The sequence below is a fragment of the Orycteropus afer genome, unplaced genomic scaffold (assembly GCF_000298275.1).
Source record: "Orycteropus afer afer isolate SDZICR_OR568_19922 unplaced genomic scaffold, OryAfe1.0 scaffold00354, whole genome shotgun sequence".
Classification (NCBI taxonomy): Eukaryota; Metazoa; Chordata; class Mammalia; order Tubulidentata; family Orycteropodidae; genus Orycteropus; species Orycteropus afer.
In genome coordinates, this window is record NW_006921941.1 from 1,285,255 (window position 1) to 1,297,042 (window position 11,788).

At 52.9% G+C, this 11,788-nt stretch overlaps 1 protein-coding gene across 1 annotated transcript in view; it reads right to left on the reverse strand.

Annotated features, from left to right (window-relative positions):
* Positions 1–3,309: 3,309 nt before the first annotated feature.
* FBXO41 (F-box protein 41) overlaps positions 3,310–11,788 on the reverse strand; it is an 11,534-nt gene continuing 3,055 nt past the window's right edge. The window contains exons 2-12 of the mRNA XM_007952615.2: positions 9,809–10,034; positions 9,249–9,322; positions 8,637–8,989; positions 7,581–7,822; positions 7,247–7,362; positions 6,978–7,130; positions 6,701–6,796; positions 5,203–5,321; positions 4,870–5,028; positions 3,512–3,627; positions 3,310–3,372 (exon numbers count right to left, since the gene is read on the reverse strand). Coding sequence (XP_007950806.1) covers positions 3,310–3,372; positions 3,512–3,627; positions 4,870–5,028; positions 5,203–5,321; positions 6,701–6,796; positions 6,978–7,130; positions 7,247–7,362; positions 7,581–7,822; positions 8,637–8,989; positions 9,249–9,322; positions 9,809–10,034 — 1,717 coding nt within the window. The remainder of the gene's footprint in view (positions 3,373–3,511; positions 3,628–4,869; positions 5,029–5,202; positions 5,322–6,700; positions 6,797–6,977; positions 7,131–7,246; positions 7,363–7,580; positions 7,823–8,636; positions 8,990–9,248; positions 9,323–9,808; positions 10,035–11,788) is intronic.

The following is an 11,788-nucleotide window of genomic DNA, read 5'->3' on the forward strand; positions in this document are numbered from 1 at the left end:
ACAGAAATGCAGGCCTGGGACAAGGGTGGGTGAGGAAACATGGCCACTAGGGGTAAAGAAAAGTGCCACATCCCCAAGAGAGGGAAGGATACTCATGGACTGGGATTGATCCCACTGATAGGAGTTAACTTCTCTGGGTACTCAGTTCCTGCTTCCACTTCCTCTCTCCTGTTTTCACCCTAAGCCCACTGGGAACTGGGTTTTCGGTACCCCTAGTCACTCTGGGAAGGCCTTCCTCAGATTAGTGCCTTAGAGGGATTTGGGCCTGGGCAGCTCCCCCTTATGGCCCAGAGTATTAGAAACCAGAACTAGGAGGACAGATGGGACCCAAAGGCAAAGGGCAGGGAGTTAAACCTTAGGGCAACAGACCTTGGGAAGAAGGCCCCTTTTTTTAAAGCAGTTCCTTAGAAGCTGGTTACTCATCAAGGAACTAGGAAAACATAAGATGCCTTGATCCTTAGGTATTCCATGAAAAGCCTGGGCAGCTCATGCTCTTCGCATAGCAATTTGAGTGAATGCATCATCTGCCTTATTGCCTGCCAGAGCTGTGGGGAAGTAGCCTGAATGAAGCATGATGAAATATTCTAGCCAAATATGCCATATTTCCCAGGTGCTGAGGCCAGGCTGTGTGGCAGGAGGAGTGGTGGTAGGGACACAAAGTGGCCTAACTCTAACCATGCCTGGAGCCCCTAAAGTAGAGCCTGCCTTGATTTGCTTTCAGTCTTCTTAACTTCTTAGGGATGAGACATGAAGGAGGGCTGCCCTTTGGGTGGGTAGAGATGGGATGAGGTGCTTCTAGGGATGGCCAGGCTTTCCATCCTTGTTCCCACCCTCAGCCCTAGCCATGTGGCTGTCAAGGGAGTGAATAATGGAGTGTCTCAGCAAGCAAGCAAAAAGCTCCATTCAGCAGCAGGGCTCACCTCCCCTGAGGCAAAAGAATAGCATTAAGTTGTTGGAATTGGGGTCCTATAAAGCTGCCAGTTCTTGGGACATGCCACTTCCACTGGGAAGGGCTTGGGCACCATGTCTTCCCACACACAGCTGGAAAATACAGGGGACTTGGCTGGGCTTCCTGGCCAAACCCATGGGAGGCCAACTTCCCACTAGGCTGAGAGGAGAGGTCAAGTTCACCTTCATGCCCCTAGTGTTGGTGGTACACAAGGCTGTTGGCACAAATAAGAACAAGTAAACGAACTTATGACCAGCATGACACCTTTCAGCACTACCTTTCTCCCACTCACTGCCCATTCACCCTGATCTTTTGCAGGGTTGATGCCAGGCATTCCAGTGAGCACCCACCCAGTGAGAAATTGCCCAAAGCCAGTATATTCAGGGATGGAGGTTTCCTGGAGCAGAGAAGCCACTCCATTAGACAAGCTCAGACCAGATGGGACATCCTTTGTGCTTTGTCCAGGAGACGGAGGGCAGCACCTCTGGTCCTGGGATTGATTGTAGAAAGCAAGGGCTACAGGGGGTGCAGCTGGCAAGGAAAGACAGATACACCCAGAGCAGTCAGGCCCTGAGTGGACTTCCACTCCCCTTCCAGGCCCCTGGAGGAGAGAGGAAAGTTGTGCTCCTCCCCATAGCTCCTAGGGACAGGGCTGGGGAGGTAGGAGGTTATGGAGCCAGCTGCTTTGGGGTAGTGTTGGGAGTATCACACATAGCCAAGGCTTCGTGTAGTACTGGGCAGGGACGTGTCTATGACACCCTTGGTATTCTGGGTTTTCAAAGCTCAGGGATAGAACAAGCCACGGAAGGAAAAGTCAGAGCTATGATGAAAAGCCACTGGGACAGCCAAGGAGTGGAGCTGGAGAGCTGGGGTGAGCCTATAGGGTCCCAGCCCTGGAGAGCTGATTGATTACAAGGTAACTCAGGGCTGGCCTTGATGTCCAAGCCAGGATGTGGTAGAAAGATGGATCTCTGGAGAGGACTGGGAAAGGAGAGGACCCCAGCCCCAGCTGGAACCAGTCAGCTTGATGACTAGGGCTGGGAGCCGGTCCTGTATAGGAGAGAAGGAAACCCCAAGATGGAGCTAGGTTAGATGTTTGGAAGAATGTTCCAAATGAAGGCTGGCAAGATCCAGTCTCTGAGCCATTGTAGTTCTGAGAGGAGGAACCCGGGACACCTGAGTGTTCAGAGCCTTAGTGCTAGGACCTGGGCTTTGGGGAACCTTGCAAAGATCAGTGAGAACCCCCATTCGTATTCTGTGGTTTCTAAGCCAAGTGGCTGTGGCTCAGGCCCCTGCTCAGCCCCCAGGCAAAAGAACCCCAAGGCAGCCCTCTTCCTTGGCTCCATATTGTCAGTCACGCTAGCTAGACAAGGGACAAACTGAACCACCCTCCTCCAGGTCTCCTTCAGTCTCCCCTCCCAGACAGCCTTGGGGACCCACAGGCCATTAGATTCCTGCCCAAGCACCTAGATTAGGAGGAAATTCCATGAGGACAGGAACAACTTCTCTCGGCTGACAGGGTTTCCTAGGGCTGGGACCTTGACCCTCCAGAGGCTCAAGTGGAAGGCAGGTTAAGAAACATGCACCTTTTAGCTCTGGATTTAGTTCTGGTGTGTAAGGGTTGGGAGGAAGGGTCTCGTCTTTTACAGAAATACTGTTTTCTCCACCTAGAAATTCTTCCCGTTGGCAGGTGGTCTCAATATCCTGGAGAGAAGTTCTGGATGAATGTTTCGCCTTTCCAAACCCATCCCTATCCGTGTTCACTACCCCACTGCACTCCCACCCCTAGCATTCACCAACTACATGCCCAGACCTTGAGGCCCATCTGGAGAACATGGACCCAGAGCCAGGGTGGGCTGTCTAAAGGGAGTATCCCAGAGCCCTGAGGGCAAAGCAGGTGGTAAAAGCCCCACATGCCAAGTCTGAGCTGCCCGCTAGAGCCCCCTCTGGCCTGGGGCCTAGCAGAGGTCCCTGACAGGGTGACTGGCCTTCAGGAACGGGTGGGAGCCTGCTTGTATGGGCGAGGAGCCACTAGGTGGTTATTGCAGGTCCCCAGACAATGATATCAGGTGCTGGTGGTGACTTAGCTCCTCACTGCCCAGGCCCAGAAGGCAGCTTGAGCCACAGATGGGCTGGGGGTCAGAGGACAGCCTCTGTTCGAGCCCTTGCCATGGGGAGGCAGTGCCAGGGGGTCAGGTCTGTTGTTCCACTGTCTTGGGAGGAGGATGGGAAACTGTCAACCCCTTCTTGGAAGTCAGGGATGACACTAGGCCTCTGAAAGTAATCCAAAGCAGAGTCCAGAGTTCCAAAGAGTGCCCTGATGTGGGGCTGACGGGGGCCCTGCTGCCCCCTCACCCGGGTTAGCAGCCGCTTTCCACCTTGATGTGCAGGATCTTGGAGAAGCCGGGCCTCCGCCGCAAGGCCTGTGGACAGAACCCTGGGTTGGTTTTCCCCATGGACCTATCAGGTGGGGTCTTCCCACAACACTCACCCAGGGCAACCCAAGTTCCACCTAGGCATACAACTTGGGGTCTTAGGTGGCCTCAGGCCCAGACTCCTCACCTGGAGTTTTGTCACCATGTCCTCAAACAGCTTCTGGGCCTCAGGGCTGCTGGGCTCTTTGAAATAATCAGCAATCCCGATCTGGACGACAATGGACTTGAGGTTCCGACAAATGCCTGAGAAAAGGAGGGTAAGATGGGGGCTCATGTTTGGCCTGGGCAATGGGACGCCTCCCTTCTCATTAATGATTCAAATCACAGACACCCACTGAGCGCAACCATGTGTCAGTGACAGAACATGAGGAGTAGTGCAGACTCAGGCCCTCCAAGAGCTCACGCTGGCCATAGGGAGAAGCTGAAAGATGGGGCTGAGGGAAAGGGGAGGCTGCAGCCACCTCTGGAAGGATAAGGAGATATCAGCCAATTGTGCAGGGGCTCCGGGAGCTTTTCTGGCAGAGGGGACAGTTGTACTAGGGCCTGGGATTGGGAAATGAACAAGGAACTGAAAGGCTGAGGTGAGGAGATAGATCTAAGCTGGAGCATAAAGGAAGGGGAGATAGGGAACAAACAAGTTGGGAACAGAGGGCTCAAGGGACTGGTATCTTCATGGAGTCAGGAGGAATAGCAGCAAGATGGTCAAGAGACTGAAGAGCCCTGGAGATTATGACTTTGGAGTCTGAGCAGTTAGTTCTGTTTGTAAGGTCCAGGATGTAGCCATGAGGCTGAAGGGGAGTGAAGGTCAGGGTACCAAGTGGTCAGGGGATAGGGTCCTCCTAGAGGCCAGATGGTCCTGGATGATGGTCTCATTTAAATGCAGGACACGCGAGTCCTCAATAAAGAGAGAGAAGTGACTGGGAGTGGAGTGGGGGAGGTGGGGCTGAAGGAGGCATGCTTTGGAGTCTATACCAGGGAGAAAGGAGCCTTATTCACCTTGAGAACTGTCCTGAGAAGGGTGCTTACATACATAGCACTTAATCTTCCCACCCAGTCTAGAAAGTCATTCTAGAAGATGGGCATAACAGGACTCAGAGAGATGCAGTTAATTCGCTCAAAGGCACCTTACTAGCACTGGAGCCAGAATTGGGACCAAGCTCAGTCCAGAACCTACACCCTTAAACCATCTGCTCTCTTGCCTCTGCATGTGGCCTCATGAGCTGGGGCTGGGCAGCTCATGTCTCCAAGATGGGTAAAGCACATGGCAAGTTAGGTCTGTTGAAGTGAACTATGTTGACCAGATGCTGGCAGGCCACCAGACTCAGAAGCCACTGGTGGCCAAGCCAGGACTAGAACTCGGGTCAGTTTGCTCTTAGTGCCAGTGCTGGCTGATTAGGAGTGGTAGCGAGTTGGTTATGTAACTTGCTAACAGGACGTGGTGAGGGATGACAGTTGAACCCAAACTCGCATTCCCCCATGGCTCACTGTTGAAATGCAGCAGTGCCTTAGGGGTGACAGGGGTGGCGGTGAGAACCAGCATCTCCAGTCCCTTCAGTCCTTCCCGGCAGACCTCGGCCGCCACCTCCTGAGTGATCTCTGACACGTGGTCCAGCTCCAGGACCTGTAGCCGCATGCAATTTCTCGCTGGTGAGAGGGAGAAAGAGATGACATCCTGATGACAAACTCTCCGGGTCACCTCCTACCTGGCACCCTGGTGCCTCTGGCCACCACCCAAGTTCCTCTGAGACTTAACAGTGTAGTGTTGGCACCGTGACTGGCTCCCACCAACCCCCACCCCAGTCCCAAGGAAAGACTCACCAAGTGATGCCAGTCCCTGTACCCCACAGCCGGCACCCCCAACCCCTAGGGCCCGGAGGTGGGGCCAACAGCGACCGATCATCTGCAGGCAGCGGTTACTGAAGCGTGTGGGCTGCTGGCTGGAGAACAAGGTGGAGGGAGGTGGTCAGGGAAGCCTCTGGATGTATGACACCCATACATGCTCCTTAGGGGCCCCCTCTCAGGTAAGGGCCCCATTTACCACCCAGCTGCTCAAGTCAGAAAACTCAGATCATTCCTGACTCCTCTTCCCTCACCTCCCACTAAGTCCTACAGATTCCAATTCCTGAATAACTCTTAAATCCACAATTCAGACCACCATCATTTGTCTGGACTATAACCAATCTCCCTGCCAATTCATCCTGCACATTGCTGACAATAAGCCATTCATTCACACATTGACTCAATCACTCAATAAATGTTTATTAAGCCATTACTACAGCCAAGAACCAAGCTAGGCCCAGGGGTACAGGGATGAACAATATAGGTATGGTACTTGCCCTCAAAGAATGTACAGTCTGGGGGATAAAGAGGACACAAAACATATACCAGTGATCTTCATCCCTTTCTTAAAAGCCAAAAGCCCTCAGTGGCTTCCCAGCACTTTCTAGATAAAACGCAAAAATATAAAAACCTTTAGCAAGGCCCTTTGTGGTCCTGCCCTAGCCTTCCTTTCACACTCATTGCTTTGTCCTCCCACTCCACTTACACCAAACTTGCTGTTTCCCTGAACACTTCATCCCTCAACATTCATCCAAGGCAACAGACATATTTCTGGTGTCTGCTACGTGTTTGGCACCAGGGATACAAAAACGGACTTTCACAGCCTCTACCCTGAGAACCAGTAGTCTAGCGTGGGAGATCAAAATATGAAGAAATTATTTCAGAATGTACTACAACAAAGGTGAGAACAAGGTGCTCTGGGGAGTGGGATGGGGGGACAGTAACAGCCTCTACATGGGGTGACAGTGAAGGATACTGAATAACCTAGGAGGAGATGTTATGTGGAAAGAGGGCTTGGGGACAAGGATGCAGATACATAAAGCCTGGTATGTTTTAAGACCTCCAAGTAGAGTGATGTATGACTTTCACACTCTGGATTCTCAAACAACCAACTATCCTGTACTGACCTCCCTGAACTGCCTTTCATTTGGCAAACAAACATTTTTTTAGCTAGTGTTTACTGAACACTTAGTGTGCCCTGCAGGCTTTATGACCTCATTTGAGCTGCAACAGCCCTAAGAAGATCAAAAGATTCTCATATCACCTTCACTTTGCAGGCAAGACTGGGTCAGGTAACTGGCCCAAAGTCACACTGCTAGTGACCCCAGGTCAATTTCAAAGCCTTGCTGAACACCTTTGCTACACTGTCTAAACGTACAGACTGATGGTGTGTGAACATATCTCCCCAACCAGCTTATGGGATGGACCCAAACCCAGCGCATCCCAAGCCATCCCTCTCCACCCTGCCAGGGCTCACCAGGGGTGGAGTGGTGCCACCTGGAGGGAGACAATCTCTCTGCAGCCTGCACCCAGGGCCCAAATGACCTCATGGCCCACAGGGTCTGTGGCACTCCTGTTGAAGACAAAGTTGGAGCTGCTCATGTTGGTGGCCTCTGCTCCTGCTAAGGCTTCCTTCCCTTGAACCACAAAGTTCTTGGGTCCCTTCAGCCAAGGGAAGGTGTGCAGAGGCTCAGGAGCCTTTGGGGCCCAAGGTCAAGAGCATATGGACCTTGCTTCTGATAGGGAGGACCCACCTGTAAGTGACAGCCTGCAGGGCACGGCAGTAGCAGCTGGCCAGCCAGAGTGAGCGGTCGGTGAGGATGTTGGGGCAATGGGAGATGCGTAGGATCAGCAAGTTGCCCCCGGCTGCCTTCAGCAGTGATTCTAATCCCGCTTCCAGGCAGCCTCTAGGGATGGCCAGGAGAACAAGGAGCTGCTCATGGCCACCTTCAGTAAGCACTGAGGCTCAATTCTGGGCCTGCAGCCCAGGAGCACCCAACCACCCACTCCCTGCGGGCCTCACCGGGTACTCCTGGCATACTCCTCCTTGCTCTCCTTCTTGCCCCGCTGCCGGGGCTTCAAGTTCTGCAGGGTTAGCGAGTGGGCCTGGGTGCACCACTGAGCCAGCATTGCCAGAAACTGCAGAGAAAGGGGAGTTCCCCAGGGGCAAGGGGGGTCTGAACTTGGCTGGCTGGAGGTGGGCCGGCCCTGGGATAGGAGGCCCCATAAGCATGCTGAGGGGAGACAGGTAGCAAGGACCAGACCTTGAGCAGCTACTACTTGGGAGGTCAGATAGATGCTACCAAGGGGGACTGTATGTTCATAGCAGGGGTGAGTGGGAGGGGCAGGGCAGGCACCTTGGAACAGACACGGGCATTCTCCAGCAGCACCCGTGTCCAGACAGCGGGGTGGCGAGCCACGAAGCGCCAGTCTCGGCAGACCTCAGCAGCATGCAGCAGTGTGCGTGTGTCCAGGTAGGTGAAGATGCAGAACAGGGCTGCTCTCATCTTGAGGATCTCCGGGCTGATGACCTCATTGGAGCATGAGGGGCTACTCCGCTCGGCTCGCTGGCCCCGCCCACTGCCTCCCTCAGAGCGGGCTGTAGAGTACCAGGGGGCAAAGGTGAATGGGAAGGGTCAAAGGCCAGCACAGGGATATTTACTGGTGGCAAGTTGGGCAGGGCTAGGAGCTGTAGGAGGAAGGGGTGTGAGAGACTCATACTGGAGATCAGTGACTTTGGAGTAAGGACAAGGAGCCTCTTTTCTCCTCTGTATCACCCCATCCCTAATTCTGTGAATTAGAAAAGGGGTCTCTTTCTCAAGTAAGCTTTTTTTTTTTTTTTTTAAGATAGTATATTATCAGTCCAAACTCACCCCCCAGATGAAACAACTAAGTCAGGTTTGGAGAAGTAAAGGTGCTAGGGGCTAGAATATGCATGGATGGAAATGGCCTCTATGAAACAGAAGACCACCTGGAGCACATCATTTGGGGCACAGCTATACCCTAATCCTCTAACCTCCTAATGCCTTAGCCCCTGAGCCTTAACCTACCTACATGTGCATGGCCTTGTGGGCATGGGTGGGTGCATGCAGGAGGGGACTCTCTCATACTGCTCCAGGGGCTGTAGAGTCTGGAATCAACACTCAAGTACTCTGTTAATGAGCCAGTCATGTAAATGGGCCCCCTTAGATGTGGTGTCCTGAGCAATACACAACCAGATCACTTTTGTGCTGCAATCCTGCCTGCCCCATGTGCTGTGTAGGAGAGAGTATATAATCCTCATTGTGGGCAAATTTGGGGCAAAGAAAGGGGGGTGTAGAAAACCAGCAGATTCACCAACTAATCTAGAGTCCCCGAGTGGAACCGGCACCATGGGAAAGGCTGCCTTGTCTGCCCATCCTCCTGGAACCTACCTGAGAGCCGGCAGCTGCTTAGAGGCCCAGCAGGTCCAGGGCGGGGGGCATCAGAGGAGCCCTCAGCCTCTGACTCAGTGGTACGGGAGCCCACATCTGAGACGTCACCCTCCTCCCCTTCAGTGCTGTGTCGGCGGGGTCTACGCTGCCAGTTCTGGATGGCCTGGCGCCGCAGGCCTGAACTTCTAGGGGGCTGGGACCGCTCCGAGCCACTGTTAGCACCCTGGGCCCGTGTGCCCAAGCCCCCAGGGCCACTGTCCTCAGGGGCCCCCTCTTCTGGCCGAGGCAGCTCCAGACTGTCGCTGTCATAGCAGCCTGAGCTCTGGGATGCAGCTGGCACACGGCTGGAGGCCCTGGGGCAGGGTGGACCAGATGGTGAGGGTGAGGGGCACCAGGCCTTCCCTAACTCCCTCCCCCCACCAACCATGGACAGCCCACCCACCCTGCTTTCCAAAAGCCCCCTCTGAGTGTGGAAAGGCAGACATAGGTGACCCACAGTGGACTAGGGAAGAAGGAGGGGACAAGCCCCTAAATGAGCCAGCCATCCAATAGCCAGTGGCTCTTACCAGGGTAAGGGTGGGCTGCATGGGGCGGGCCAGGGACGAGGCTTACCCTGTGCTGGGAGAGGAGCCATGCCGTGACACCGCGTATGTGCTAGGCACGGCCGGGCCCGCGTGGTGCTCTCGCTGTGGGCCCCAGAGCGGGAGGGAAAGGAATGGGGGGCAGAGGAAGCAAGAAGGTGAGAAGGAGCAGGAGAAACAGCATAGAATGGAGAGAAGAGAGGAGGGAGAGGAGAGAGAAGAAGGAAAAAAGTTGGGAAAGATGGACGAATGGACAGACAGACAGCCCAGAGAGGTAGGCTTACCAGCCCCCTCCCCACACCCACCCAGCGCCCCAGCCCCTGGCTTGTGGCTCCTGGGTTTTCATTTGCAGGGTGGGGGATGGGAGTAGATGAGCTTCTGAAGGCAAGATCGCTGGAGCACACCACTCTATACCTTCAGGGACATGGCACTTCTGTCCAATCAGGGATCCTCAGACTCTGAACTCCTACCCCAGGCCTGTAGCCTGCTCTTGAGGGAGGAGCCAAAAAAGGCAGCCAGGAGCATTGTGGGGGCGACTGTGGGGGCTAGCTGTGCAGGTGAAGGAGGGAAAGCAGGTGGATACTCACTCACCATCCGGCCTGGGCCCCGGGGACCAGGCCCAACAGCACTGCCCCCACCTCCACGACCCAGGCTGGCGCTGGGTGTGCTGCCACAGCTGCTGCTGATGACCTGCAGCTGCCGTTCAGCTCGGTCAGCCCGCTCCAGGAGCTCCTCAATGAACTGCTGCAGCCGAAGCTTGGCACTGGCCTCCCTTGCTGCTGTCTCCTTCAGGAATTGGTCGATCTGCACCACCTCCCTGGGCCCAGAGCAATCTATTACCCTACTGCCTCTGCTTGGCTGCCCACCCACCCTCTGGGCGAGACCCTAGCCTATGGAAAGGCATAGAGCACAGAGGTCTACTTGTGGTCACATAGATACATGCAGAACAAGCCCAGGCACACTGCACCTCACAATGGCACACACACAGAAATGCAGGCATACACTCAGAGTCACACTCAACACTCTACCTACCCTGTCCCACACACTCAACCAGACACCACTGATCCCCACAGAATTATCACAGGCATACTCAGTCACACAGTGACACCTTGTCTCCCCAGAAACATTGACAATCATAGAGTCATATACACCCACCACACACCCACACACCCACACACCCACACACTCTCCCATCACACAGCCTCCCACCCACACACAGCCACCCACCATAACCAGACACATTCATATCACACAGAAACAGACATACTCAGTTACATACATCCTCCCAACACAGAAACTCAAGCACAGCCACATACACAGAGCACTATACATAGCCCCATGTCTAACCACACACATTCATGTATATGTACTCACTCATTCTTAGGCACACATGTACAGCTTAGAATTCATGTCTTACAGACATATAGAACCATGGATACACACTCTCCCAGCAACACATTCAAACACACACATTTTCAGTCCTACAGAAATATTAAAAAAAAACACACTTGAAGTCATATCAACACACAGAAAAATACACTCGGATGCAGACACATGTTTACAGTTGCACCAGCCTCCAGGAGTTGCATGAACGAACACACAGTCTCTTAAGCATTTCCACCCCAGTGCATTCACAGTTGTCCATTCATCCATTCCACATTTATTTAGCACTACAATGATGTGGATTGTAACCTCCCCAAAAATACGTCCATCCAAGTTCTAACCCCTGGCACTTGTGAATATGATCCTATACGGAAACAGGGTCTTTGCAACTATAATTAAGAATCTCAGCATAAGATCACACCGGATTGAGAGAGGGCCCTAAATCCAATGACTGATGCTCTTATAAGAGAAAGGAGAGGAAGACTTGAGACACAAAGTTCTCCTCTGTGGGTCATGTGAAGACAGAGATTGAAGTTATGCAGCCATAAGGCAAGAAATGCCCAGGACTGTTGACAGCCACCAGAAGCTAGGAGAGAGGCATGGAAAGGATTCTCCCTCAGAGCCTTCAGGAGGAACCATCCTTCATTCACCACTCTCTCAGTCCAAAACTTGATTTTGGACTTCTGCCTTCCAGAACTGTAAGGGAATAAATTTCTGTCGTTTTAAGTCACCAAGTTTCTAGTAATTTGTTATGGCAGCCCTAGGAAACTGATACCAGCACCTTCCAGGGGCCAGGCACCATTCTAGGTATTGGGCATACAGCAGTGAACAAAAGAGAAAATTCCCTGACCTCATGAAGTTTCCATCACAGTAAGTACATATAAATAACATCCATACACTTTGTAGGCAAGAGAAATAAGGGGGAGCCAAGAAAGAAGACTGAGAAGGAAGAGACAAAAAGATGGAAGGAAATCCCAGAAAAATGTCCTGGAAACCAAGAAAGAATGTGTCAAGAATCAGCTGTGTCACTGCTGGTGGGACTGTAAAATGGTACAACCATTGTGGAAAGCAATATGGCAATTCCTTCATAAGTTGGAATTAGAAATACTATTTGATCCAGCCATCCCATTACTAGGTATATACCCTAAAGAAGTGAGAGCCATGACAAGAACAGATATATGCACACCC